The following is a 24,878-nucleotide window of genomic DNA, read 5'->3' as shown; positions in this document are numbered from 1 at the left end:
TGATAAGATAGGAGCTGCATGCTGGGGCTGTTTTCCCTGTTACAAACTTTCATTCATTCATTTTCTACCGCTTATCCTTACGAGTGACGCTGGGGTGTTGGAGCCTATCCCAGCTGTCTTTGGGTGAGAGTCGGGGTACACCCTGGACTGGTCGCCAGCCAATTACAGGGCACATATAGACAAACAACCATTCACACCACACTCACCGCACATAAAATGTATCAACTTAGTACAACATGACCCAAACACGTTTTGTCTGCTTCAATAATAGTAGCTCTAAAAAAATGACATTTTGAGTATTTTCTAATATGGATTCATGGTTTAGTTATGAGAACCACACTGACCATCCCAACAGTGTTATTTAGCTATGAGAATAGCCATACACACTCCGCCATCATCTAAACAAGGGCTGCTTGCATTATGAGGTATGAGTGGGGCCACTGAAACCTTTTTAATGTCCATGAGTGTAAGTCTGGATGGACTCAATCAATGCAGGCAAAAGCTGCTGCTCTTGCTCCTGTGGTTTTGAGCTTCCATTAGTCTTGATGGAGGCCGGAACTGGAGATACACTGGCCGCCTCTAATCTATTTTGAAGAAATTACTACCACGTCATGAGTTGAACAGTAGATACTGGATTTCCAACACATGGAAACGTGGCTGTGCTTTTGCAGGAGATGGGGCTTATTTTCATTTCAGTGCTTCATACGATAGTGATGGGATGTTACGGGTAATGTGCAGTCAATACAGTAGTGCAAAGTTTGGACTCAACGTGTGTCTAAAATTTTGACCACACCGTACGTACTATTCGTGTTAATAATGTCAATGTAAAGGTTAGAGTCACATCAATGACAGCTCTTGGCACCATTTTACCATACCCTTAGAAAGCAGACGAAACAAGTTACATCCCTTGCAATCCGTGAATGAAGGAAGCGAAAACAGCATTATACCACTGCATAATTAACTGTTTTATTTCATGAGACACATTAACTTTACAGACACATGTTTTGTCACAACACAATTCCAACAGACTCATTCATTCACATTTTACATATAATATCAAGTATATAGTCCACATAATCATTATCGTCACACATTGGAGGTAAGAGGGAATGGAAGATGGCCCCGTTCTCCTCCCCTTGTCCCTTTATTCATGTGCATGTTCCCATTAGACTTTCCTGTCTTTGCAGCACCTGACTTATTTTAATTGCAATTTGATGATGGAGGAATAAATAAGTGCTGACTGGTCCATATTGAGTGGATGACAGTAGACACTAAATCAACAATGTAAAATGTGTGCACATGATATGGAATGTCTACTAGGGGGGAGGGAGTAAACACAAAGGAGTTCACATTCAGAAATAGGACCATTTAATCTGCACTATACAGTACTGCACCACCACACTGGAAGGAGGGGCTTAAAAGGTGAGGAAGAACTCATTCCTCCAGGGTTCGGAAAGCATTCTGCATGTCCTCCAGCAGCTGGGTGTACTCTGCTTTTATCTTAGCCTCACCATCCTTGACAGGGTCCTGGCAGGTACGAGACACAAAACGCAATTATGTTTTAAAAACACTATTTCCCCCACTTCAAAATGAATACGCCATTGATAATTTGCATCAGTATTTGCAATAAAAGTGACTGTTGTAATAATTTGATTAGCATCAGCTACCCTTCTCTTTTCAGTTGCCATTGTTCACTCGTGACACAGCCCAGGTTTAAGTCCTAATTATGCATCACACTCTTATTAAACACATTTGAAGTACTACAAAATGTATAGATACTCTCCAATAATGAATGATAATGTAAGATGATCAATCAACAGATGGAATTGAAGTCTCTGTGTTGCCTTTGGCCTGGTCATCAAACTATATTTTTACATTCTAGTCTTCATTTTCGTAATTTAGCACTTTATTCTCATATAATTTCCCCTCACAACATGTTGACTCAATTGTTTAAAGATGGAACATTAAAGTTGTAATAAATTTGTATGTTTGATATTCAGTTTTCCCACAATTAATTCTTACTTAATTCTCTAAACCTTTTTCTCATGATCTTATAATTAAAATTATATCACATTGGTGTGTTTGCTAAGAAAGACAATTGTAAAACTAGAAGTGCTACTTTAGTCATGACCAACGATAAACATACATACACACCTTAAACTTCATGGAGCTGATCTTATACAAGATCTCCCCCATGTGCTCCCTGATCATGGCCCAGGTTATTTTGTTGTCGCTCTGAGCAGTCGACTCCACGGCGTGTCGTGCCATGTCGTAAAAGGAGATCATGTTGGAGAGGATGCCAACAGTTTTGTAGAAAGGACAAAATCTGTTGGTAAAGACGGGAGAACATCACATGAGGACGTTTTGCTCAAGGTGTTGTGGTACACGGGTTGGTTTTGTCGTCACCTGTCATACGGGGTGTAACCGTTCTGTTGCAGGAAATCATCTTTAATGAGCTTTGCGACTTCCAGCGTGATCTTGTCGGTCTCTGCCAGAGAAGCCTGACAATGAGATGTACCCATGATGACTTTGTCGAGCTTCAGTTATATGAGCTTACATGCTTTTATTCCTCACCTTTCCTACAAGCTGCACTATCTCAGCCAGGTCCTCCTCTTCCTGGAGAATCTCCTTGGCTTTGGTACGAAGAGGCACAAACTCGGGGAAGTGTTTGTCGTAGTATTCATCCAGGGCTCTGGTGTACTTGCTATAACTTATTAGCCAGTTTACAGATGGGAAATGTTTTCTCTGAGCCAACTTCTTGTCCAACCCCCAGAACACCTAAGAGGAAGGGGAAACAGCTCACATACAAGCAGAAGAAGAGAGTGTAGTAAGGAATCATTACTTACCTGAACAATGCCCAGTGTGGCTGAAGTGACAGGGTCTGAGAAGTCTCCACCAGGGGGCGACACACTGGGAAAATCAGCATATAGAACCTAACACACCTCATACTCATGGTTTATTTTGAAGCATACTAACTTACGCTCCAACGATGCTGACGCTGCCTTCTCTCTCGGGATTCCCTAGGCACTTAACACGTCCGGCTCGCTCGTAGAAAGAGGCCAGCCTAGCGCCCAGGTAGGCCGGGTACCCACTGTCTGCACGCAACAAAATTTTGACAAGGTTCACAAGTTTGTATTTTTTTTTGCGTATAGGCCAGTCGCACTCAGTGTGAACTCACCAGCAGGCATTTCGGCCAATCTACCAGAGATTTCTCTCAGAGCTTCAGCCCATCGCGATGTAGAGTCGGCCATCATGCTCACGTTGTAACCCATATCTCTGAAGTATTCGGACAGTGTGATCCCTGCAGACGTGATCATGGAGGAAACTAGTAAAGACTTTTATTAAGCTCTACCTATTAAACCAGGTAGGGGTAGAGGATTACTTACAATAAGTGAAAGCAGACTTAAACATGATTTTCTCACTATCTGAAATTAATTCATACTCAACTTTTTCCTCTAAACATGTATTAACAACTAACGGTTAGAGCTCCCTGCAGGATGACAAAGCAGCCCAGGAACTAGCACTACTACCAAGTCCAAACAACGTCCAAAGTGAATTTATATCTGCATGGTGGTAATGGTCTTCTTCTTGCAGGTGGCGGAAGTCCAGTGGCAACCAACTTTGAGGTGCATTGCTGCACCTAGCAAGTTAGTGTGTAGCACTTACAAACGTTACAAACATGATTTGGTAACGGGATCAGCCGATCTCGTGGCGGAAGCTGACATTGTCTGACCTTCAAAAATACAGCGAATTGGACCCCAATCCGGAAGATCAGATTGGGACATCCCTATTCTGTATATATTAGAACTGGAACATATGACTATTCGATGGTTAATCAATTACCAAATTCATTCATTCATTCATTCATTTTCTAACGCTTATCCTCATGAGAGTCGCGGGGGTGCTGGAGCCTATCCCAGCTGTCTTCAGGCAAGAGGCGGGGTACACCCTGGACTGGTCGCCAGCCAATCACAGGGCCAATTACCAAATTAATCAACTATTTTGATAATCGTTTTTTCATTGTGTTTTTCAAATGTTTAAATATCCTCAAATTTCAGCCTCTTAAATGTGAATATTTAAAAACTTCCTTAGTACCTGTATAGATAGAAGCCTCTCTAGCAGCCACAGGCATGTTGGATGTGTTAGCAACGAGTGCCGTTCTCTTCATAATGCTCTCTACCTTGCCATCAACTTCCATAGTGAGCTGTAGGGAAAAGGTAGTGCGATTAGCAACAGTTTAAATTACCACCTTCATTTGCCCAAATGCTGTTGTTGTTCCACCAACCTCTGGGAAATCTCGCAGCACCTCGGACATTTCATTCCCACGCTCTCCGCATCCAACATAGATGATGACATCACTGTTAGAGTACTTAGACAATGACTGGGAGATAACAGTCTTTCCACATCCAAAGGCGCCAGGGATAGCTGTGGTGCCACCTTGCACGCAGCTATGAATCAAACACAGCAGTTGCTTTAAAAGCAAGCAAATTTAAAAGACATGTTAGCAGGTATCTTTATAGAGAAATCCTCACGGGAAAAGAGCGTCCAGAACTCTCTGGCCAGTGAGCAGTGGATGATTGGCAGGCAGCTTCTCTGTCACTGGGCGGACTTGGCGCACCGGCCACACCTGCACCATGGTAAACTTCTCCTTGATGCCTTCAAAATCCAGCTCTAGAACCACATCCTGAGTACAACATGGGCAGAAACTCTCTGTAGTTAATTAATAACCGCTATACTTTAGCTATTCAGTTTGCAAACACTCACAGAGACATCATAGTTTCCGGATGGAGCTACATAGGTGACGGTGCCTCTGCTGCGAGGTGGTAGCATCAGCTTGTGCTTTATGAGGGAGTTTTCGTACACCATGCCGTAGATGTCGCCACCTGTAACGTGACTGCCAACCTACAAGGAAGAAAAAATAGCTTCTGAGCAGCTGGAGCGCTAGTACAGTAGATAGGCAATTTCCTTCATTACCCTGCAAATTTGCAAATTATAGGTCTAACTTAAAAAAAGTTCTCAAATATAGAGTGTCATTTTAACAGGGTACAACAGCCACACTTTTCTTACCCGCAGACTCTGGTTAGGATTAAACTCCCATTTGATGTCTCTGTTCAGGGCACCGATGTTCACTCCTCTTGGGATGTAGATACTTTGCGTGATGTCATTGATGTCTTTCAGTGGACGCTGGATGCCGTCAAAGATTGAGCCCATGACTCCTGGTCCCAACTCTACAGAGAGGGGTTTTCCTGTGCGAAGAACTGGGTCACCCACGGACACGCCAGCTGTTGCAATGTAAGTCAGGGAAGCTGACACAAATAGATCACGGCTGAGCTGGAGCCTATCCCAGCTGACACAGCACATATTGACAATCACTCACGAATCCACATAGAGATGTTCCAACAGAAATTTGAACCTATGACCCCTGACTATGTGGCAGATTAGCTAACCATGAAAACCAGGATACAAGTCTCCTCATAAACCTGAATAGTGGCCATGTCTCCTTCCAAACGGATGATCTCTCCCACCAGCTCACTGTGGCCTACACGGACCAGCTCGTACATGGCAGCTCCAGCCATCGCTGTAGCTGTCACCACTGTGGATAGGAGATGAACAAAAAGCAAACATTGAAAATATTTCACACATGAGGCTTCAAAACCTACTGCTGACCAATAAATTGCCAAGGAGCTGATTGATCCTTGAATCATCAAATCCATAGGTGCATGCGTGTGTCTTAGCATTTAACCATGTTAGGTCTCATATGTTGATTACATATGCATGCATGTGTGCACATGTTAAATATATAACTTTAGTCATTCAGATTCTCATTCGTGCATATTCTATTTACAATAGGCCAGTAAACCATACCTGGTCCAGAAACTCCATGGACATATCCAAACTGGCTTTCTCGCTCTGCATCCTGGATCTTTGGAAGTTTTGAGGTATCCATCTTGACAGCTCTTCAACTGAAAAATCCATTGAGAGGTAGGTGAGGTGCTGACACGATATTTAGCCATGCTGATCTCCATCTCAAATGACAACAACAAGCCAGCGGACATGATCCGATGCTGCAGTATATGAATGAACGAGACTGACAGCACAGGGTTTCGACCTAACGCAGATGCTGCTGCTAAACCATTAATAATACAGTGTATGACTATCACACCACGGATATTACTATTTTGTCTGTGTCACATTCACTTATTTGCAGTAAGTGTTTCTTGTTTCGATAATTTATAGGAGCAAAGCTGATCTGTACGTGTACACGTACAAGTCAGGTGACCAGCTAGCAACGACATGCTAACGTCATCACTGCAACAAACGACTAAATCGCCATTATGTTCAAAACAGTTGACTCACCAGTAGGACGTAATGGAAATAATAAAAAAATATCCTCAGACATACATCCTACCTCGCAAAGATGTACAATTATCCAGGTTGTTACTCGCGTCTTGGATGAAGCGAGAAGCTTTGCTGTGCTAATCACCTGCCAGGCACCGGACTATCACGGGAAGAACATGTCGCCATTCTGGCTCAGACTGCCGCTTCGGTGCTGCGATCAGTGAGCCAACATGGCGGCTAATGCGCCACAGTTGCTGAGTCGACGGTGGACACTTGGCTCCATTAGATACTACGCTGCTGACACCTGCTGGACATCTTTGCTAATTTCACCCGAGTCAAGCACCTGAATGACTTTTACGTGTGTTTACGTGTGTTCTAATCAACAATTAGAATAAATTTCACAAATGTGTCATTGAAAATATATAGTTAGTAATGATATCGTATAGTAATTCTATATTTGGACTCTTTTGGTGTTCTTTTACCGTTCCATAATTCAGCTCTGCAACTGAATGTTGTCATTACGGTATTTAATGTGACTTTCAAAGACAAAACAAATTTGAATATATAAAGCACAGCTTTTTATTTATATGATTATTCATTTCTAATTACAACCAGCAATGCATATTTGGTCATTGCTAGAAATTAACTGCAGGAATCACATTCTATCACCTGTGTATTCAGTGCAGTACCGTATTTCAATTTAAAAATAGAGAAAAGAAGAAATACAGGTAGGTTATCACAATACAGTATTTTTTAGGGAATACTGAAAAACATACCACAGAAAAATCAGTTACTAGCACAAGAACTGAAATGAAACACTTGTATACTGGGAGAAACACATTTAGACACAACTAGTAGTGTTACTGCATTGGTTCATACATTTTGGATGCTCCCTGCAAACACGTCACTGAAGCATAGGTGTTTCATTTCAGTGCTGCAGTGTGCCATGAATGGGGCTTCACAAAGGGTTGGGCTAAAATGTGGGCAATGAAGATCATTGTATCTGCTTCCAAACACATTGTTCTTCCAAAGACATGAGGATACATATGTCAAAAATATTCTCCTAAAAGTCTCTTCAGTTGCACTGTCTTCAGTCTGACCATTCGTTGTCATCCAGTTCTGAGTCGTCTTCAGAGTCACTGTACTCAACTGCAATGCGCCTTGACAGAATGGTAGCCACATCATTCCCCACTGGGTCATGCTTGCTCTGCATCTCTTGCTGCTCTTGCACTTTTTTCAGCTGGATGCCTAATAACCATAATGTTACAATTACATAACCACACACAAATGTCACTTGGTGGTTCAAAAGTATACCCACCCATGCGGATCGCAGATAGTAGATCGCTTCTTGCATTCACTGGTTTTGATTCAGCTCTGACACTTCTACCCAGTCCGGAAAGGTGAGAGGGGGCAGCTGGCGGTGGATGAAGTGGAGGTGGTGGACACGGGGGAGAAGGAGCCATGCGAGGTCCTGGTGGAGGCACAGGCGGAAGAGGATAACCAGGGCCTATTTGCGTGGTGGCTCCGTTATGAGCTGCTGGTGGAGGGAAAGCAAAGGCTGTCTGGGCTGAGGGGATGGGTGGGCCTGGTGAAACTGGAGGTGGGGTACAGCTGATAGACAAAGAAAAACAAAAAGGAGGATTAGGTTGCAACTGAAATGAAAATATTTAATTCCAGCTGTGAACACGGCCGTTCTGACATACTTGTAATCTTCTGACGCACGTGCTGAACCATTCATCTTCTCTGTAGCTTCTACTGTGCTTGTTCTCTTATAGTTGATGTCAATACTGTGGTACTCGTGCTCCACAGGTGGGGAGGACTGCACATTCCCAAGTGGCTTGACATTAGAAGCACTGTGGACTGGCACAGGGGGGACAGGGTACTCTGGAAGGTCAGGCCTGGAAGAACGTGAAAGAAACATGATTTGCCATTTAAAAAAAAAGAAATTGCCGCTTTTAGGGGTGTCACAATATCTCGCGAGATTAATAATGGTAACACCGGGTCTGCTCGGAGAAGGTGTCTTACTACAGTGCACCATGGCAACGTGGCTCCCCTTGCTTTATGCTCTGCTTCACCTGACCTCTGGAGTGGCACCAGGGTTGCCCGACGCATTCATCTTTATATTGTAGTTGCAGAGATTTTAATACAACTCTCATGTAAGCTATGTGCACATGTTACTGGCCAGCATAGCAACAAACTCCCAAACTGGACTGCATGGTGAGGCACAAACCTGCCCTCTGGGGAGAGTGAGCCCTCGGAAGACGCCCCTCGCCGTAGCGTCTGCGGGTGGCGGTGATCTGGGCGGAGCTCTTTGTCGAATGCCATCATGTTCCACTCTTGTCTTCGGTTTCGAGCTTTCCTCACTTTCTTCACCTGCTGCTGGAGGGTGCTGCTTTCCACGCATCGCTTCTGCTCCTGGGAGACGTGCATGGAGGGTAAAATCATGAAGCAAAAACATTTTATTATTCTGTTTGGAGGTTGGAGTAGTAGTGTAAAACCTTTCATGTTTTATGTATGCAGCCCTGCTGGAAAAGGTTTGGAGACACATGTATTAGATCGTTAGGAACAACTCTCAGTATGATGCAGTGCAGCTGCACCTGCAAACTATAAGGATAAACATCTCTCTCGGCATTACAGTATCTTTAAAAATGCATATTTTACGTTTTGTGTGGTTAGTGTATCTTAAAATAATATTGTGCACTCACTCTTTGCCTCCTCTTTTCTTTCCTCTTGTCCTCTGTGTCCTGTAGCATCTTCTCCTTCCATAATTCAAAGAAGTATGAAGGGTCTGAGTAGAACTTTATGGCGTCAGTGTTGTCCTCTCTGTTAAAAAAAAAACATGTTTCTGTCCTGTTTGTTGACTTGTTAAGTTGATAATAATGCTGTTGGAGTACCTGTAAGTGGTGAGGTCGTTGAGCGGAGGAGGCTGGTCGCTGATGTCGTACATCTCAGCCACCGAGCTTGGAGCGCTGCATCTGGACAACACCTGCTGGTCCTGGATAGTCGAGCTTTTGAACGCCTTTCTCAGGTTTATGGCCTGAAGAGAAACTGCAAAACAGTAAGACAGTCAGTATGGGGGTTGCGAAGGTGTCTTAACAAACTGGAAAAGTTGTTGGGACCAACCGTCTTCCACATTGGAATCTAGCTGGGTGACCTTGATTGCCAAGCGGTCGATGCGGTCCTGGAGAGAGTTTGCACGTGTGTAGAAGACGTTGGCTTCGTTGAAAAGATCCCCAAAGACATTTTCCGCATGTTTACCTGCGACAAGAAAAACACATTCCAGACAAAGTATCTGTTAATAAACGCAAAGTAAGAAATAACTCATAACACTAAAATGTAATATATACAGAATAGAGAACATTACTAAGACACTGAATATACCAAAGGTAATATACCTGAATAAAGCTAATGTAGGAGTAATTGGTACAGTATAAGCTTGTACACCATGAAATCCAATACAAGATAATAATGCTTAGAAATGACCAACAATATTTTTACTTGACTTATCTCTCACCACACCAATAAACATATTTCTTAATTAATACAATTTGTATAAAATTAACTCTTGTTTGTATCATGTTGTGGCCAACAGCTATTGTGCTTTTCTAAATCCGATGAATCTGTCTGGATTACACGAGCACCACGTGATCCATCCTCAAGCACACAGCAAGAATGGCACAGAGTACTACCCAGCACACTGCATGACTGAGTCTCTGTTCCCTCCCACTCATTCTCCATCTTATCTGCCTGTGTTTACAAAGCTAAGCAGTCAGTGCTAAGCCCCCCTATCTTCATTAAATCCCATCCCACACGCATGTTAAGCGTGTGTGTCTATCGGCCAGATGTCCAAGGGGAAATTTGTTTCCTAAAATAGCCTTGTCAGCCCCCTCATGTGTAAAAGGGACATACTATACAGGTGTACTGCTACATGAACGTGAAAATAATCATAACAATAACAATCATCTTACTCAGACTACTGAGTTGACGGATGATGGCAGACAACGTGTTGTTGTTCATACATTCCAGCTCACTGCCAATCCCATCGGGCACTGCAGTGTGGCACACGTGCCGAGGTTCTATGGTTCTCTTCACCAAAGGCATCACCTCTTGTTGGCCATAGCACCTGCAAAGCAGACAGACAACATTTGTCAGGATAAATCCCAGCACAAGTTAACCTCATATCTTTCATATCTTACCCTACAAATTATGCAACATTTACCGGTAATTCCATGAGACACAGTTTCATCCATCTATTTTGTGCACACATTGCAAGTTTAGCCCATCATATATCTTTTACAACCCATGACAGCAACATTCCATCATTGCTTTTAAATGGCATGTTTTCAAGTTTCAATAACTATGAATACAATATTTTTCATCCTTGGTTTTATTGAAATGTTAAGTTTTTTGTGTCACTCTGTACTTCCCTCAACTAATACACGTGATTCAGAACACGGAAGTAACCGATATTTACCGTTACTTCATTCTAATAATTTGTTTTTCTACTTTAATATTTCCTTAATCACCAACCAAGACGAGTCCGAATACTTACGGCATTTTTTATTCTTTCATGTTTGCATAATTCTTTACAGCTGGCGTATATAACCCAGAATTCATTGCGCTGCTCGCTTTGGAGTAGCAAACAATTTTCGAGCAGCTAACGTGTTATCGTACGATGTGTGGTGGAAGTAACAAACAACGACTCTTCAGCCCACAAACTCGACAGGTAACGTTGTATATGTCTATAAAATCGTACTATTTATAACAGTATATGTTCAACGGAAACAACAACAAGCCATTAAACCTACCTTCAGAGTTGGGTACGGTGGTTATCTTTTCCCGCCAACGCCAGCCGGGCGGGGCAGTGGACTCTCTTAAGTGTCTCTATTCAAATTGAAATGTCCTTTTTGGTCCCCCCCCCCCCTCCGTCGCTTGTCGTGTGCCAGGTATTTGCAGGAGACATTTGTGCACAGCGGAATGCACTCTTGACAACATGACCTCTCAGTCTAAATCACAACATGAGGGGATTTAGTCAGCAGATTTACTCCTGGCAGCCAATCACAAACGCCATGGCGGACCTTTGACATCCTGTGCTTTTCCAGGCCTAATTAAGAACTCCTTCTACCCTGGACAACAGAAGAGGTGGAAGTCATCAGTTTAGATCAGCAACATTTTCAACACCATTAGGTGTGCTTTGCATCCCAATAAATAAGTCATCATTACATTTGTAAGCATTTAATTCTTGGTGACAAATGGCTGTTAGAAAGCCTGCATGGTTACCTCCTTATTTGCAGTTTGGAAATTCTTGCATGAAAACACTGCACGGTAGTAACTGTAATTGTTTTAATCATTTCAAATGTGCTTAGAAATGCTACATTAAAGAACATCACGTTAACACTTGCACAAGGAGTGGGTCTTATTAATTCCAGGGGTGGATTTACCCCTAGGCACACACAGGCAATTGCCTAGAGTGCGGAGAGTTCCAGGTGCCCCCGAGCGTCTGATAAAAAATTATTATTGATTTTTTTTCCCTTAAATTTAAAGTACATAATACTGTTTTAGTCTTGACGTGCTTAAAACGGTATCAAAATTCACTATGCACAGGAGTAAAAAGTGACTTGAACATTGTTTCATGAATAAATCAATACAGGTTTCCGTGGGTTTAAAACTTTTGACATTGCACAGAAATAATTTTACGAAGCACTGAAACATATTTTTTTAGTTAAAATCCTTCAGTCTTCACCGTAAACAGCAGCCTGCCAGTCTGTTAATATCTCAGTAGTGCTGACCTGGATTAACAGTAAACGAGACACTCACCATTTGATTTGAAAGCATCTCCTGCACACACACACACATACACACACACACAGTTTCTTTTTCACAGATGGCCTCATCTGGATTGTGGGAGGGAGCAGTGTAACCCAGATATGGAGGCTTAAATCTTTATGACTAGCACACCGTCAAACTATATACAACAAACAGGAGTGTGCTGCTTGTATAAAGACATGGTTTAATCCTAAAAGCATGACGTTACATGTCAGTGTATTGTACACTTTAGGAACTAGAAAAAAATCGTGAAAACAGCTGGAGTCTTGCAAGTGGCACATAAGGAGGTTGCCTGAGTTTGAAATGTGTTGTGATGTAGCAGTAGTTTCTGTCCTGACTGCTCAGCACTAAAGGAAGAACAGACAAAGTTGTTAATTCGTGGCACTGACAAGTTTTAACATTCAGGGGTTGACTTTTTACGCTTACCCAGTCCAGACATTTTCCAGTGAGGACCACACACTGAGAATTCAAAGGATGAAGTTCCTATATTTTGTATATGTTGTAACTAAATCACAGAGTATTCCAAAGGTTTGTGTTATTTGTAGCAGTTTTAGTATTACAAGGGACCTATTATGCTCATTTTTCGACCATTTGTACAGAAAACCTTTTAGATTTTTCAGAATCTGCACCTATTCCAGCTGTATTTCCTTTGATTTGTGCTTCCTGCCGAAATTGTCCTTTCATTTATTCCACCCATGGCCCGCAACGCATTCATATTTCCATTCCTATTTAATACTCTTAAGCCCATTATTTGTTTTCTTGGAATTGTTTTTATTATGGTGTGATGACATTGGAATACAGCATGTCACTTGTCCGTGTTTTTGATGGTGCCATAATCTTAGTCAGATGAGAGGTATTAACCTCAATATAATACTTAGACCCCTACCCCATTATCACCATCCTGGTGTGCTCCATTGCAGGCTATCACTCACTTTTTCTACTAACTGCCCTCCACAAATACGTGTTTGTCATCCATTACATCTGATGTATTCCTCTATTATATATTTCTATTTATCTTGATTGATTAATGCCAGTGCACTCAATGTTTATTACCAGAAATGCCTTTTTGCCATCATCTTGACGTGTTACGAATACATTGTTTATTATTAGCGTCCCCTGGTCAGTTTTTATCTTGTTATGCATGTCTATTTTAAGTAGATATTCCTGTCCTTAGCAATGATGGTTTAAAGATTCCCTCTCACTTTCCCATTGATGCCATCTTCTGGCTATTGTTAGTAGCACACACCTTACCTAAACAGGATTTCCACTAGGATTTTTTTGAAGTTGTGATGGTGGGCTGCGTGGAAAGAGCCACCGCTGTGTCATGCTGCTGCTACATCTGCAATTTTTCTTTTATTATGAAAAATGACAATTTATGATGACCTATTTATTTAACTTTCTTTCAACAAACAGCAAAACTGAATCTTGCAAAACATAATTTAATGGCAAAGTTGCTGAGAGCACTTAAAGTGACAGCCTAAAGCCAAATTTACACCAGAAACGTAACGTTGCACAGGCGTAGCAGCATGTCATACCGACACACACGTGTCTCACGTGCATCTGATGCGCCTCATGTTTTTACGTGACTCAAAAGATAGACTTCAAGTGTATTTTTGATGTGTTTACACGTAAATTCAGCAGCATACTAGTAGGAGAAACACAAAACAGCTTCTGCTTTTTAACAAAAAAGCAGAACCCCGATCAATTACATTTAGCGGTAACCCTGCTAAATGATCAGATTAGTATGTGTGAGAGATTTGAAGGGCTCTTCAATGTCAAGCTATTCTCTATCATGAATGTGTATTGATTATACCATATATTCATGTATAATATGTTTTTTTTTCTTTATGATTTTTGCAGCTGTGTGGAGGATGTCTCAAATGTCTTTAATGGATATCATGCTCCTGTCACTTCATGAGAAATTGCAGGTAAGGTGTCAACTTATTAAAGAATAAACATGCTAGTGTTTGATATATATATATATATATATATATATATATATATATATATATATATATATATATATATCAAATTGAAGGTGACGATGCTTGATATTGTATTTCTTACCGATATTGGTCACATCTCATGTAATGATTGAACACATCACTGGATGAATGTCATAAATAAACACAGTGTATACAAAATAGGGAAAATACTGCAATTTGCAATGTAAGTTATAGAAAGAGTGTCATTCATTTGAAACGTTTTGTCGCAACAAAAATCATCACCAATTCAAGGAAGATGATCATCAAGTAAATACGTAAATATAAACTCTTTATTAGAAGTTCTGGTCTGAGGCTTTTTTTTCCAAATACATTAATATGACACTATCACAATGTAATTAAGCAACTGTTGTCTTCTCGTCTTGTTTACAATGGGTATTAGCAAAAGACAAAACCTTGAATTTTCCCATAGTGGCGCACCACCCATCACACAACAGCGAGAAAAATAATAAGGCGCAGCTTAATGCTGCATGAAAAGCCTTCACAGTTCCTGAGCCGCCGCCTTAAGTGGGGGTGACTCTAAGAATGTCTCGGCTTGTTTGTCTCATGGTTAAGTGGTGCACATAGCCATGGAAAGATCATTAAATCACTGTTTTACCACTTGGCTTAATCCCTGCAACAAAAGGGCCCGACGCAAAAATGGGGAGAAAGAAAAAAGAAATGGCGAGCGAGATTAACAAGAAACTTGATGGATCCAAAGTGACGGCTCTGTTTCCCAGCGTTGCCAAAGGAGAGTTAGGAATCTTGATTCCGTATCTCCCAGGCTGAAGAGTGGCGGCTGATCGGACATTCCCTGTTACCCCTGCAGTGGCCAGCCGTGCTTGTAGTGTCCGCCACTGTGGCCATCTGCCGGATTAACCAGCAGGATATATTTTTATAGAGAGCATCCCATTCATATCCTGCCTGCAAAGGTTTACATTAAAGTTGAACTCGGGTGCACTTACAATGGCAGATGAAGTAAGCTCTGTCCTTCTTACAGCACCCCCCCCCCCCCTCCTCATCGTCTCACTGTTTGGGAGGCTGATGGCACCAAGTTGAAAGGGGCTGCTTTTACCGTGGCATGAAAGAGGATCTCACGCAATGCCACTGTCTACTGCCGATTGTTTTGTTTTTTGTTTTCTTTTTCTCTCCAAGCACTGACAATAAAGTGGTGCCCAGCATGAAGGGGAAAAAAAAACATTTGGATGTGCCAAGTGTGATTGTTTGTCTAATAGGCATCAGCAGGCCAACTTCTCCCAGTTACCATACAGGTGAACTCATTCCTGGGAAAATGTTTTTCTCTTTCTCAGCCTCGTAGGCGCGATGGCGTCCCCCTTTTTCCTCGCTCTAACGGGATTAGTCGTGCCAGTGCTACCCCGGCTGTCACGGTACTGTCTACTTCCCATCTCTCTTCTGGGCCTCTAATGTGATTAACCCATTCCCTGTGGTCCAAATGGTTCTGGAGGGGAGGGGTGTGTGTGGGGCACCTCCTTGGCATGTTCACCCTCATACCAAACTTGCCATCATTGGCACCTTTTTGTCAGGAAGGAAGGACTGAGGTCAACTCGTGCTAAGTCACATGGGAAGGAATTCTTCTTGCATCATTTTAACCAAACAGTTAACAGCCTGTTTAACACACACTGCCTTAACTTAAATATGCTAATGCTTTCACGCATTGAAAAGCATCTTGTCCACAATTCTACTCCTTGTGCTGTATTCCTTTATGGAAATCTCCTCAGGCCCGTTTGTATTATGAATATTTCCTGCTCGCTTAAGTGGAGACCATAATAATGATCACCGACGCCTATCATCTTGTCAAACGTCAGTGTTGCGGGGGCTTTGCCTGTTAAACACGCGTCACGCTAATTTTGGACTCATCTGTCGCAAGTCGTCTTCGGGGGCATCTGCTGCACGAGGAAGACTGCATGCCCTTTGCCACCGCTCACAAGGAGAGTCCCCGCCACTTATGGTTATGTAGTGGGATGTACTGCGCCCTTTCTGTGGCAGTATTGTTTTTTTATGCTGTGCTGAAAATTCTTGAATACTTTAAGAATTGTAATCTTTCACGTTTGTACTTTCACGTCTGTACTGTAGTTTTCATAAAATGCTGGAAATATGAGACATTTTTTTACTTGTTGGTGTTCCCTTGAATTTTTCCTGCCTTTGTTGCATACAACATCTTCCGTTATTTTGTTATTTTGAATGTTTGCATCAACATTGTGAAAATCACATGTTATTAGTTTTCAATATATTGTAATGGACACCCACACCTCATCATGTGTCGTGTGTAAAAATCCCCCCAAACCTGCAGGCCATAGACCGACACAACGTGTTTGTCAGCATTTCACGTGAGTACACAGGGCTGCTCAGACGACAGCATGGAGAATTACGAGTCTTGATTAAGATTTTCAACAACTCCGCATGTGCTGCTCATATGCGAGACAACAGGCTTGAATAGAATGGGGTGTGGCAACTCCTTATACAGCTGCCCACTCCTAAACAAACCCATCAAGATCCCCACTATGAAGGAATGTGCCATTTCATTAACTCGCCAGTGCGTTGACTCTTGTTAAAAACAAACCAAAAAAACTTCACTATGATTGCTTTATGTTTACTTTGGTAAATTTTGTTTAATTTTGGCATTGGTATCAGAGCAAAGGAAAACAATTCGACATTGTGGCTGAAAGACAATAGTAGGCATGAGACTGTGGTGCCTCTTGTGTGGAGATTTGGTGGCTTTCCAATCGTGATATCCAAACCTGCACCATGTAATGGAAGGTGACACTTATTGTATTAGCAGGGGCTAATGAGTGTCTAAAAGCCTGTGTGACTGTGTGCGCCAAGGAATCTCATCGTGTGCGTTAGTTGCTTTGGAGAAAAAAGGGACAATGTCTTTTGCAAAAGAAGTGCAGCCCCCAAAAAATAAATGGTCTTACCGCCGTCAGGGCACATCTCAGGAGGCACGTGAGTTCAATTAGGCCTACTCCACAGTGCTAAGAGACATATGAAGAGGAAATGATTAGTTTGTAACTTTATTTGTCCTGCACTCTGCTAACTTTCACTATCTACTCCTGGAAACAAACAATTGGACGTCAAAATTCCCAAATAAAGGAGTAATTAATTTTAATCACCTTTACTATGGAGAGTTATCATTTTCAAAAAATATTTTTTAATGTACTATTGGCTCCATGTAGACAATATATTTTAGTTTTAGCACATTCATCTCAATGTGATGTTATGTTTGTAAAACATGACCAATAGGTTTTATCTTTTTATGAAAAACTTGTAAGACTGAAGTTTATAATAGGCCCAATGTAGGGTAAAAAAAAAAAAGCTACAAAACAATCAAAAGGCATGCAACCGAAAAGTTATGGTTTAACCTAACTCAAATGTATTAGTGGGCTTGACTCATCAGTGTAGTACCAACTACTCACCACAAGGGGGATATAGAGGTAATGAAATGATTGTCTGCTGTCAGCTCAAGTCTTATTGAATCAGTTGGATGCCTTTTATTTGAGTCAATATTCAGAATAGACATATGTAGACAATTGAGAAAATACAATGCTTTTATTCTGTTGCCTGGTAAAATACTGTCATCTTTTCACTTGTATTTATTCATATTCTGTTCATCTGCACATAAATAAGACTCCATCATTGTCCAAATGTCAGTGGGTAATGTACTGGGTTAATTTTTGTCCAAATAATTTCCAATGCTAGCAGCAGATGACTGTGAGCTCATCCCAAGCTCACTGACCAGTTCAAATCTGACCACTGGAATTCTTGTCATTGTTCCAAATTTATGAATGGCCTAATTTGTTACCGGATCACACATGTGCCCTTTCACATACGTGGACATTATCTGGACGCTTTCAAGGATAGGCAGCTTTGAGAGAAAAATAATGTCGTCAAAGCGGGAGGCTGTCAACTATCGGCACATGGCCCACTGGAGATAGAATGACATCAAGGAACTCCGATACAATCTGGCTTTTTCAAGACACCACTGCAAGCCTACACTTGGTACACAGGTCAGCTTCAGTGCACTCATCTGCACGTAACTCAGCCCGACACAATTTGACCTCACTCCGTACCCCTTCTCTGATGGCCTTTTGTTTTCCCGCGCTCTCCTGGGAATGGCACTTAATGCTATCCGTACACATTCTATCAAATTTGCTAATCTTCTAAGCTCTAATTTCTCAACATTTGCTTTTCTATTATTTCCCACAAGTAAATGTCTTTTCAGCGATGGCTCTTTGTAGGCCTTCATTGAGAAGGACGGGGGTCTGATAGAATTGTTTGGCTCAGGCAGCCTTCAAAGGAAAAGCCCCTTTAGATGCTTCAATGAAGAGGCAATTGTTACCACAACTCAGATGTCTTAAAATAGCAAAGACTTGTACAAAAACTGTACCTTTTATTGTTTGCTCATTTAAAGTCAAAACACACACTTGTTGCACAGATTTAAACACGTCTACAGACTTTTTCTACAGAGGGGAAAACTGAAATAAAGCGAGAGCTTCTCTCCCTGGTCTTTAGAACAAGGCTTTTCATAGATTTCACAGTCAGATGATCAGCAAAAGATAAATATGTTTAATGCCATGCAGCACAAAGAGGCTCTAATCTTTGCTTTCTTCTCCGGCTTTAACTTAAGCGTTAGTGAAGTGTTTTAAACAACTATTATAACTGCCACATCGTCACCCCCTCCGGTCACAGGTTTACGTTCTCACTGCCGATACGTTTAGATTACAAATGAGTGGTACTAAAAAACAGTATAAATTTTTTTTTTGCCGGACTTACATTCATTGGAGGCAAGGCTGTCCACAATTTTCCACCGAGGGCCGCAAACAGAAAAATGAAAGGATGTGGAGGGGGCCACGTTGATACATTTTATACATTAAAGATGCTGAAGCCAATCCAATTTAGGCCAATATATGCTAAGCTATCTGCACAAAACATTTACATCTTAGCTGTGTTATAGATGACAAGAAAATATAAAGCTGCAACAATTAATTGATTGTTAATTGATTATCCAATTAATCACCAACTATTTTGGTAATGGATTAGTATAAATATTCTCTGATTTCAGCCTCTCAAATGTGAATATGGTTTAATTTCCTCAGTCCTCCATGAAAGCAGATCTATTATTTTTGTGTTTTAGGCAAAAGAAGATATTCACACATATCAGCTTTGACTTTGGAAAACAGCGATGGGCCTTTTTGCCTTTTTTCTGACATTCATACCTATGGACAATTTGGAGTCGCCAATTAACCTAGCATGTTTTTGGAATGTGAGAGGAAACCGGAGTACCCAGAGAAAACCCATGCATGCACAGGGAGAACATGCAAAACCCACACAGAGATAGCTGAGGGTGGAATTGAACTTGGGTCTCCTAGCTGTGAGGCTAATCACTCGTCCGCCTTGCAGCCACTCACATTCATACCTATGGTCAAATTTTCTATTTCTGAATAAAGACACTCAAATTAAAAATGTGCTTTAATAATCAAATTTGTTGATTAATTGAAAAAAAGAATCGACTGATTAATCTGTTATTGGATGTAGCCCTAAAATAAATTACAATTACAAATAAATGAATATATTTTTAATACATGTCGTACTGATTTAAAGCATGACTTGATAGTGTTGTTGTGTGGTCAGGACTTTCACATCCACCACAGCCTTTTTAATTGGAAACTGCTTTCTGTATCAATTTCAGCTGAACTTTGATTGTAGACCTTGTTTCCGTCAAAAGGAGCTTTTATAATGAGGGAAGTTATTGTCCATCAGCCCCAAAGACTGCCTGTGATTTACATCATTCTGCAAGTTTGGAAACAATTTAAACCCTTTTAAACAGCGATCTGAAAAAGAATGTCATTTAAAAGTAGCAGGTGGATGATTGCACGCTTGAGCGATCAGAACTAAAAAGATGTCCGAAAGAGCATTCAACAACGGCCATGTCCCTCATTTGCTAATTGGACGCCGTTTCCTTGTGTCACATCCCACACGGTTTGCAACAACAAAAAAGTTGAGTCAAGCCACAAAACCCTCTGTATCTTTTCACAGCAAACAGTTCCTTTCTTTGGTAACATGAATGAATGGGGTGTGAGGTGTGAAGGTCAGTGCCCCACCATGCTGTAAATACCAACTTAGCTTGTCTGCAATGAGTGAGGCCACATCCCAGCTCGCTATTCAGCCAGCCAGACCAAAGAAATGTGGTGTTGCTCCTCGTCAAAGGAGAACCTGTACATTTATCTCCCATTCATTATCTGTCACCTCATTGGCTTGCATATAGTATGTTTAAAAGGGATTCAAATAAGTGAACATTGGAAGGGTATATTGCATAATAATGAGCTACTATATAGGTCAGTTTGGCCTATGGCCTTACCTTTATGCAGTATGTCTTGTAAACTATTTTGGTAATGGTAATGGTAATGGTTTTATTTCATTTGAACATGCATCAGATTACAATTGAGTGCATCCCATAATCAGTTCACAGTTCCACATGTCCAAAAGGAGTAGGAAGAAACAAAGCTTATTAAATCCTACCCCTCCATCTGGTAGTTTTGCAATCAGTAACTGTTACATTTGTTCACTTCCTGCTTTCCTAATATAGTATAAATATAGTATAGTGAATATAAGTATTTTTTTATTTTATTTTTGTCACGTACCGAAGTACGAGGTGATATGACCATACAATGAATTTTTACCATAATTGATTTTCACTAACACAACTTCTGAAAAATCTGTGTTCAATGTAATATAAGGTTTTACAGGTCATCTCAAGCAATTTTGAGACTCCATTGATAAGTGTAATTTCATTAATGAAAGGGAGAATGCCGTCTTGAACAGTTGAGGTTTGAGTTTGTATTTGAAGACCTGGAGTGAGTCGATATTTCCAATGACCGAAAGCTCTGCTCCTCATGGTGTTGGATGGATGGGAGGATCTGAGGGATTGAACTGGGGTGCTGAAATGGAGGTCAGTCAGATAAGTAGGGCTGATGTTGTGGATGGCCTTGAAGGAGGGGTTTGTGATGTATTCTCTCCTTGACCAGGATGGACGAGATGGGATGGAATATGTGGGCTCTGGTTATAAATGGTTGTCACTCCCTTCACAGATGCTTTAATCACCTGTCATCGGGCAGACCTGTTGCTACTTGAATAACACCTTCTCCGGGCAGTCATTTATCGTGTATCGTGGTTATTGTGTGAATTTCCGGGATGTAGGATTCAATATTAATACATTAAGTATTTTGTAGTTAGAGCATAGAAAACCAAAAAAATGTTTTTGTAACATTAGAGCCCTGTAAGCATGAAGTAACACCCCTGTAGTCACCATTGTACTAATACTACTGATATTTGAACTGCAATGTAGTGAGGGACGACTGTAGTGTATGTTATGATAAAACAGAAGTTGATGCTTAGGAATGTGATGTTATGTTGTCAAGGATTCCAAGATGGAAAAAAACTCCTAGGACAATGGAGTGATGGGATTTTCATTTTAACCCGATAAGCGTAGGGAGCCTGTGGTGCTCTGCAGGACTAATTTTAATAGGACCATGGGGAGCATTGTATCCAAATATAGTACCTTCATATGCTAATTGATTTTTGTTTGTATCAGAAAATATCCACAGTTCTTTAGGCTGTAGATATTCCTAAGAATGAGGTAGGGTGTGTTCCAACTGAATCTCGGAGAGCTTATCTCATCCTGCAGGCGAGGATGTACCCAAGCCCACCAAACTTAATGCACATTCAACAGTAACTTTTTGAGTTAAAATACTAATGACAAGAATGAGCACTTTTTTTCTCGCACCCATTTCTATTTATTTCTTTTTTACAGAATGGAGCTTTGTTTAAGGCTGTTGCCTCGTCTATCAAAATGGAAGTGCAGTTATCCTGTTTAGCCAGAGGGTGTCACTATAAAGATGAAAAACACTCCTGTTGTATAGCTTTGCTGTACATGGGAAACATTGACTCATGCTAAGAGAAGAAAAGAAGTTGGACTCTATAATTCATCAAGTAATTATTGTGACTACCTGGTGACGATGACATTATACTCTATTATGATGGAAAGTCATATGTGTCACAGCAGCAGATATACCGGCATAATCTGGTTTTAAGACTTTGTTATATAGTACAGAAGAGGTCATATTTGGTCCATAGCATACATTTTCCAATCCATCCATTTTCTATTACGCTTAAGCACATTATGCCTATAGCATACAATTATCAGAGATTTTTCTTTTGAGAAAAATAGACTTGTCAATAATTACAAACAGTCTATAATTTTATAAAATCCCCCAAACTCTTATTGAGACATGACAAATTGCAACAATGCAATCTTTAAAATTTTAGCATACCTGTAGCTGTTTTTGATCCAGTTAAAATCCTTCATTACCAGATATTTTTACATAATGATCCTCATGCTGCTGCTGTTAATTTTTTAAATTAATGCAATTACCTGTCCCTTATTGGGTGGGGTCAAAGGTCTAATTACCCTGCGTCACGGCGGCAAATAGTTGGTGCCTCCGAGCAGGTGGCCCTGGAGGTAAGAGGGACGCATGGGGCATACTGAGGCGAGCAATTACTGGTTGAATTTCACTTTAATAAATGTTGAGCTACATTTGGAAATTCAGATAAGAGCTTTTTGCCTAATGGGCGCTGCACTGAGGCCACTTGTGCAAGGAAATGATCCCAAAGAGGGTTTAATTAACAACAGCTACATGATCCAGAGAGCGCATGACAGAATGTTAAAGTGAGGGGGAGAGCACAGCAGAGGGATGATATGAAAATGAGTGAGGGGGACGGTGGTGGAGGTTGGCGAGTGGGTGCCAAAGTTTTATTTCACTGCTTTTAAATCCAGCGTCTGTTATGACAGGACAGTGTTGTCATTGTATCTGAGAAGTAAACGTATAACGTAAAGATGCGTTATTTTAAGTTTGAGTCAGGTCTGGAAGAGACATACTTGGCCGCTCCCATCACCTTCAGCTCGCTCAAATAGACATTTGTCTTCTTTGAGTTATGTTTGCATATTATATTGGAAAATGTGCATCCCAGTTTCCCCAAGGGAGGGTATCATGTACATCATGCTCGGCTTCAGAATGTCATAGTACATGTTGGAATGTTTTCCATCAATGAACCACAGCTCCCCTGTGCCAGCAGCACTCATACCACCACCATGCTTGCATCTATTGCTTGTGCTGCCAGCTGTGTCGGCTCATTTTCAGTGGATCATAAATCTATGTTTTTATGCATCCATCCATTTTCTATACCGCTTATCCTCACTAGGGTCGTGAGTATGCTGGAGCCTATCCCAGCAGACTTCGGGCAAGAGGCGGGGTACACCCTGGACTGGTCGCCAGCCAATCACAGGGCACATATAGACAAACAACCATTCACACTCACATTCATACCTATGGATAATTTAGAGTCACAAATGAACTTAACATGCATGTATATCCAAGTTTAACTTTGTAACTATAGTATTGTTCCTTGAGAAGATATACGTACTTATATGTATTAATGTTTGCTTAAATACTGCAAAACTATTGAGTGTCATTCTTATTTAATTTCTCCATTTCTGTATTCTGCTTCGTTCCACTTCACCAAATGTAAACCAAACAAATCCAACATAAAGGCTGACCCTCGAGGTAACATATAAGTGGTTCCTATGCTGTGGTTTCAATATATGCAAGACTACAAGCTCAAACCAGCCGGCCTCCCTAAAACAGAATGATTAGCACACATGGCTAGTTATAGCTGGTACTACTCAGATGGGATGTTGTTTAAACCTGGTGGAATGCACAGAGAGGTAAACAGGCAGTGATATAATGGCATGTTTGCAGCAACACACCTAATTCATTGTTGCACATTTGATGCAGAGAGTTTGTTTTGGCCTGTCACTCATGTTTTTAGTGTCGGTCGCACAAGCTGCTCCCAAGCGCCACCATATAACTGTGGTGGTTTTGTTTTTGTTCAAGCAGAGTGTGCGGTTTTGTGCATGCAAGGTCCTCATGGTTTTACAAACCGCAGTCTCCCTCCACTCTCCACCGGTGCTAAAAGCCCCGAAACAGAACGGTAATTGCCCAATTAGGGCCCTCGCTCCGTGGGCCGCAGAGCACTATGCGCCTCCACATGCTCACAGAGTCAGATAATTGAGCTGAAAGCAAATGAACGGATGGCAGACAAACAAGCTACTAGAAAATAATTACTTGGAGTGTTTCTTTTCAGTACCTGTACAGCGAATTTCATTATTGTCAATAGCCTCTAAAGCTGCTCGAAACGGTGGTATTTGTCATATTCATAGAGACTTGATAATGACGTTAATTTGTCTTAATGGCTTGGTTCTATTGTTAAAAATAGTGAAATGAGCAGAAATTGTCTTTCCTCAGCAGGTAGAGAGGACTTCAGCACACTCCTGGCCAGCATGAGGAGATAATTTGGTGTGCTTGTCAAATTTCCAATAATTTGTTACATGGAACATGAGTAATGTTAATACCATTAATGTCCATTTTCCGCTAACTTCATTGCTGCCCTTTTTCCCTTTTATGTTTTTAATGCCTCTGCCATTTTCCTGGGCTGCAAGATTTGAAAAAACATGCACATTTACGGGTTTGTCATATATACACAAACACATGAACAGCATTAAAAACATCTGTAACCTACTCAATCCGCACCAAACCCCCAAATTATTGCATGGATTCCATGCACCAGCTTTCAAAATCTTATGTCTTTTTAAGTGAT

General features: G+C 41.1%; 2 protein-coding genes and 1 long non-coding RNA gene across 6 annotated transcripts in view; 2 read left to right on the top strand and 1 right to left on the bottom strand.

Moving 5' to 3' along the window:
- The first annotated feature begins 481 nt into the window (after window positions 1–481).
- Window positions 482–6,883, top strand: LOC131138750 (uncharacterized). Its single transcript, XR_009132132.1, has 3 exons — window positions 482–5,292; window positions 5,851–5,982; window positions 6,238–6,883. It is a non-coding gene; the product is annotated as an uncharacterized LOC131138750 (long non-coding RNA).
- A 12-nt stretch (window positions 6,884–6,895) lies between these two features.
- Window positions 6,896–11,353, bottom strand: wasf3a (WASP family member 3a). Of its 4 annotated transcripts, none has more exons than XM_058087951.1 (9): window positions 10,892–11,079; window positions 10,359–10,462; window positions 9,463–9,597; window positions 9,234–9,387; window positions 9,045–9,162; window positions 8,570–8,754; window positions 8,043–8,237; window positions 7,658–7,950; window positions 6,896–7,587 (listed from the first exon to the last, which is right to left on the bottom strand). In XM_058087951.1, exons 1-9 carry the CDS (start codon window positions 10,894–10,896, stop codon window positions 7,430–7,432), a joined length of 1,347 nt encoding a protein of 448 aa, XP_057943934.1. In that variant the 5' UTR covers window positions 10,897–11,079; the 3' UTR covers window positions 6,896–7,429. The 4 variants fall into 4 exon arrangements, with proteins under 4 accessions (XP_057943934.1, XP_057943935.1, XP_057943932.1 ...); XM_058087952.1 differs by lacking the exon at window positions 10,892–11,079 and adding an exon at window positions 11,148–11,353 and having other exon boundaries at window positions 6,897–7,587; XM_058087949.1 differs by lacking the exon at window positions 10,892–11,079 and adding an exon at window positions 11,148–11,352 and having other exon boundaries at window positions 6,898–7,587; window positions 10,308–10,462.
- The window catches only part of zgc:175280 (cationic amino acid transporter 2 family protein), an 86,940-nt gene continuing 72,895 nt past the window's right edge, over window positions 10,834–24,878 (top strand). The window contains exons 1-2 of the mRNA XM_058087946.1: window positions 10,834–11,065; window positions 14,026–14,093. Of these exons, the coding sequence (XP_057943929.1) occupies window positions 14,037–14,093 (57 nt within the window). The 5' untranslated portion in view covers window positions 10,834–11,065; window positions 14,026–14,036. The remainder of the gene's footprint in view (window positions 11,066–14,025; window positions 14,094–24,878) is intronic.

This window comes from Doryrhamphus excisus, chromosome 11 (assembly GCF_030265055.1).
Source record: "Doryrhamphus excisus isolate RoL2022-K1 chromosome 11, RoL_Dexc_1.0, whole genome shotgun sequence".
NCBI classification, from domain to species: domain Eukaryota; kingdom Metazoa; phylum Chordata; class Actinopteri; order Syngnathiformes; family Syngnathidae; genus Doryrhamphus; species Doryrhamphus excisus.
The sequence above is the reverse complement of the archived record's forward strand: the minus strand, read 5'-3'. Positions and strand labels throughout refer to the sequence as shown.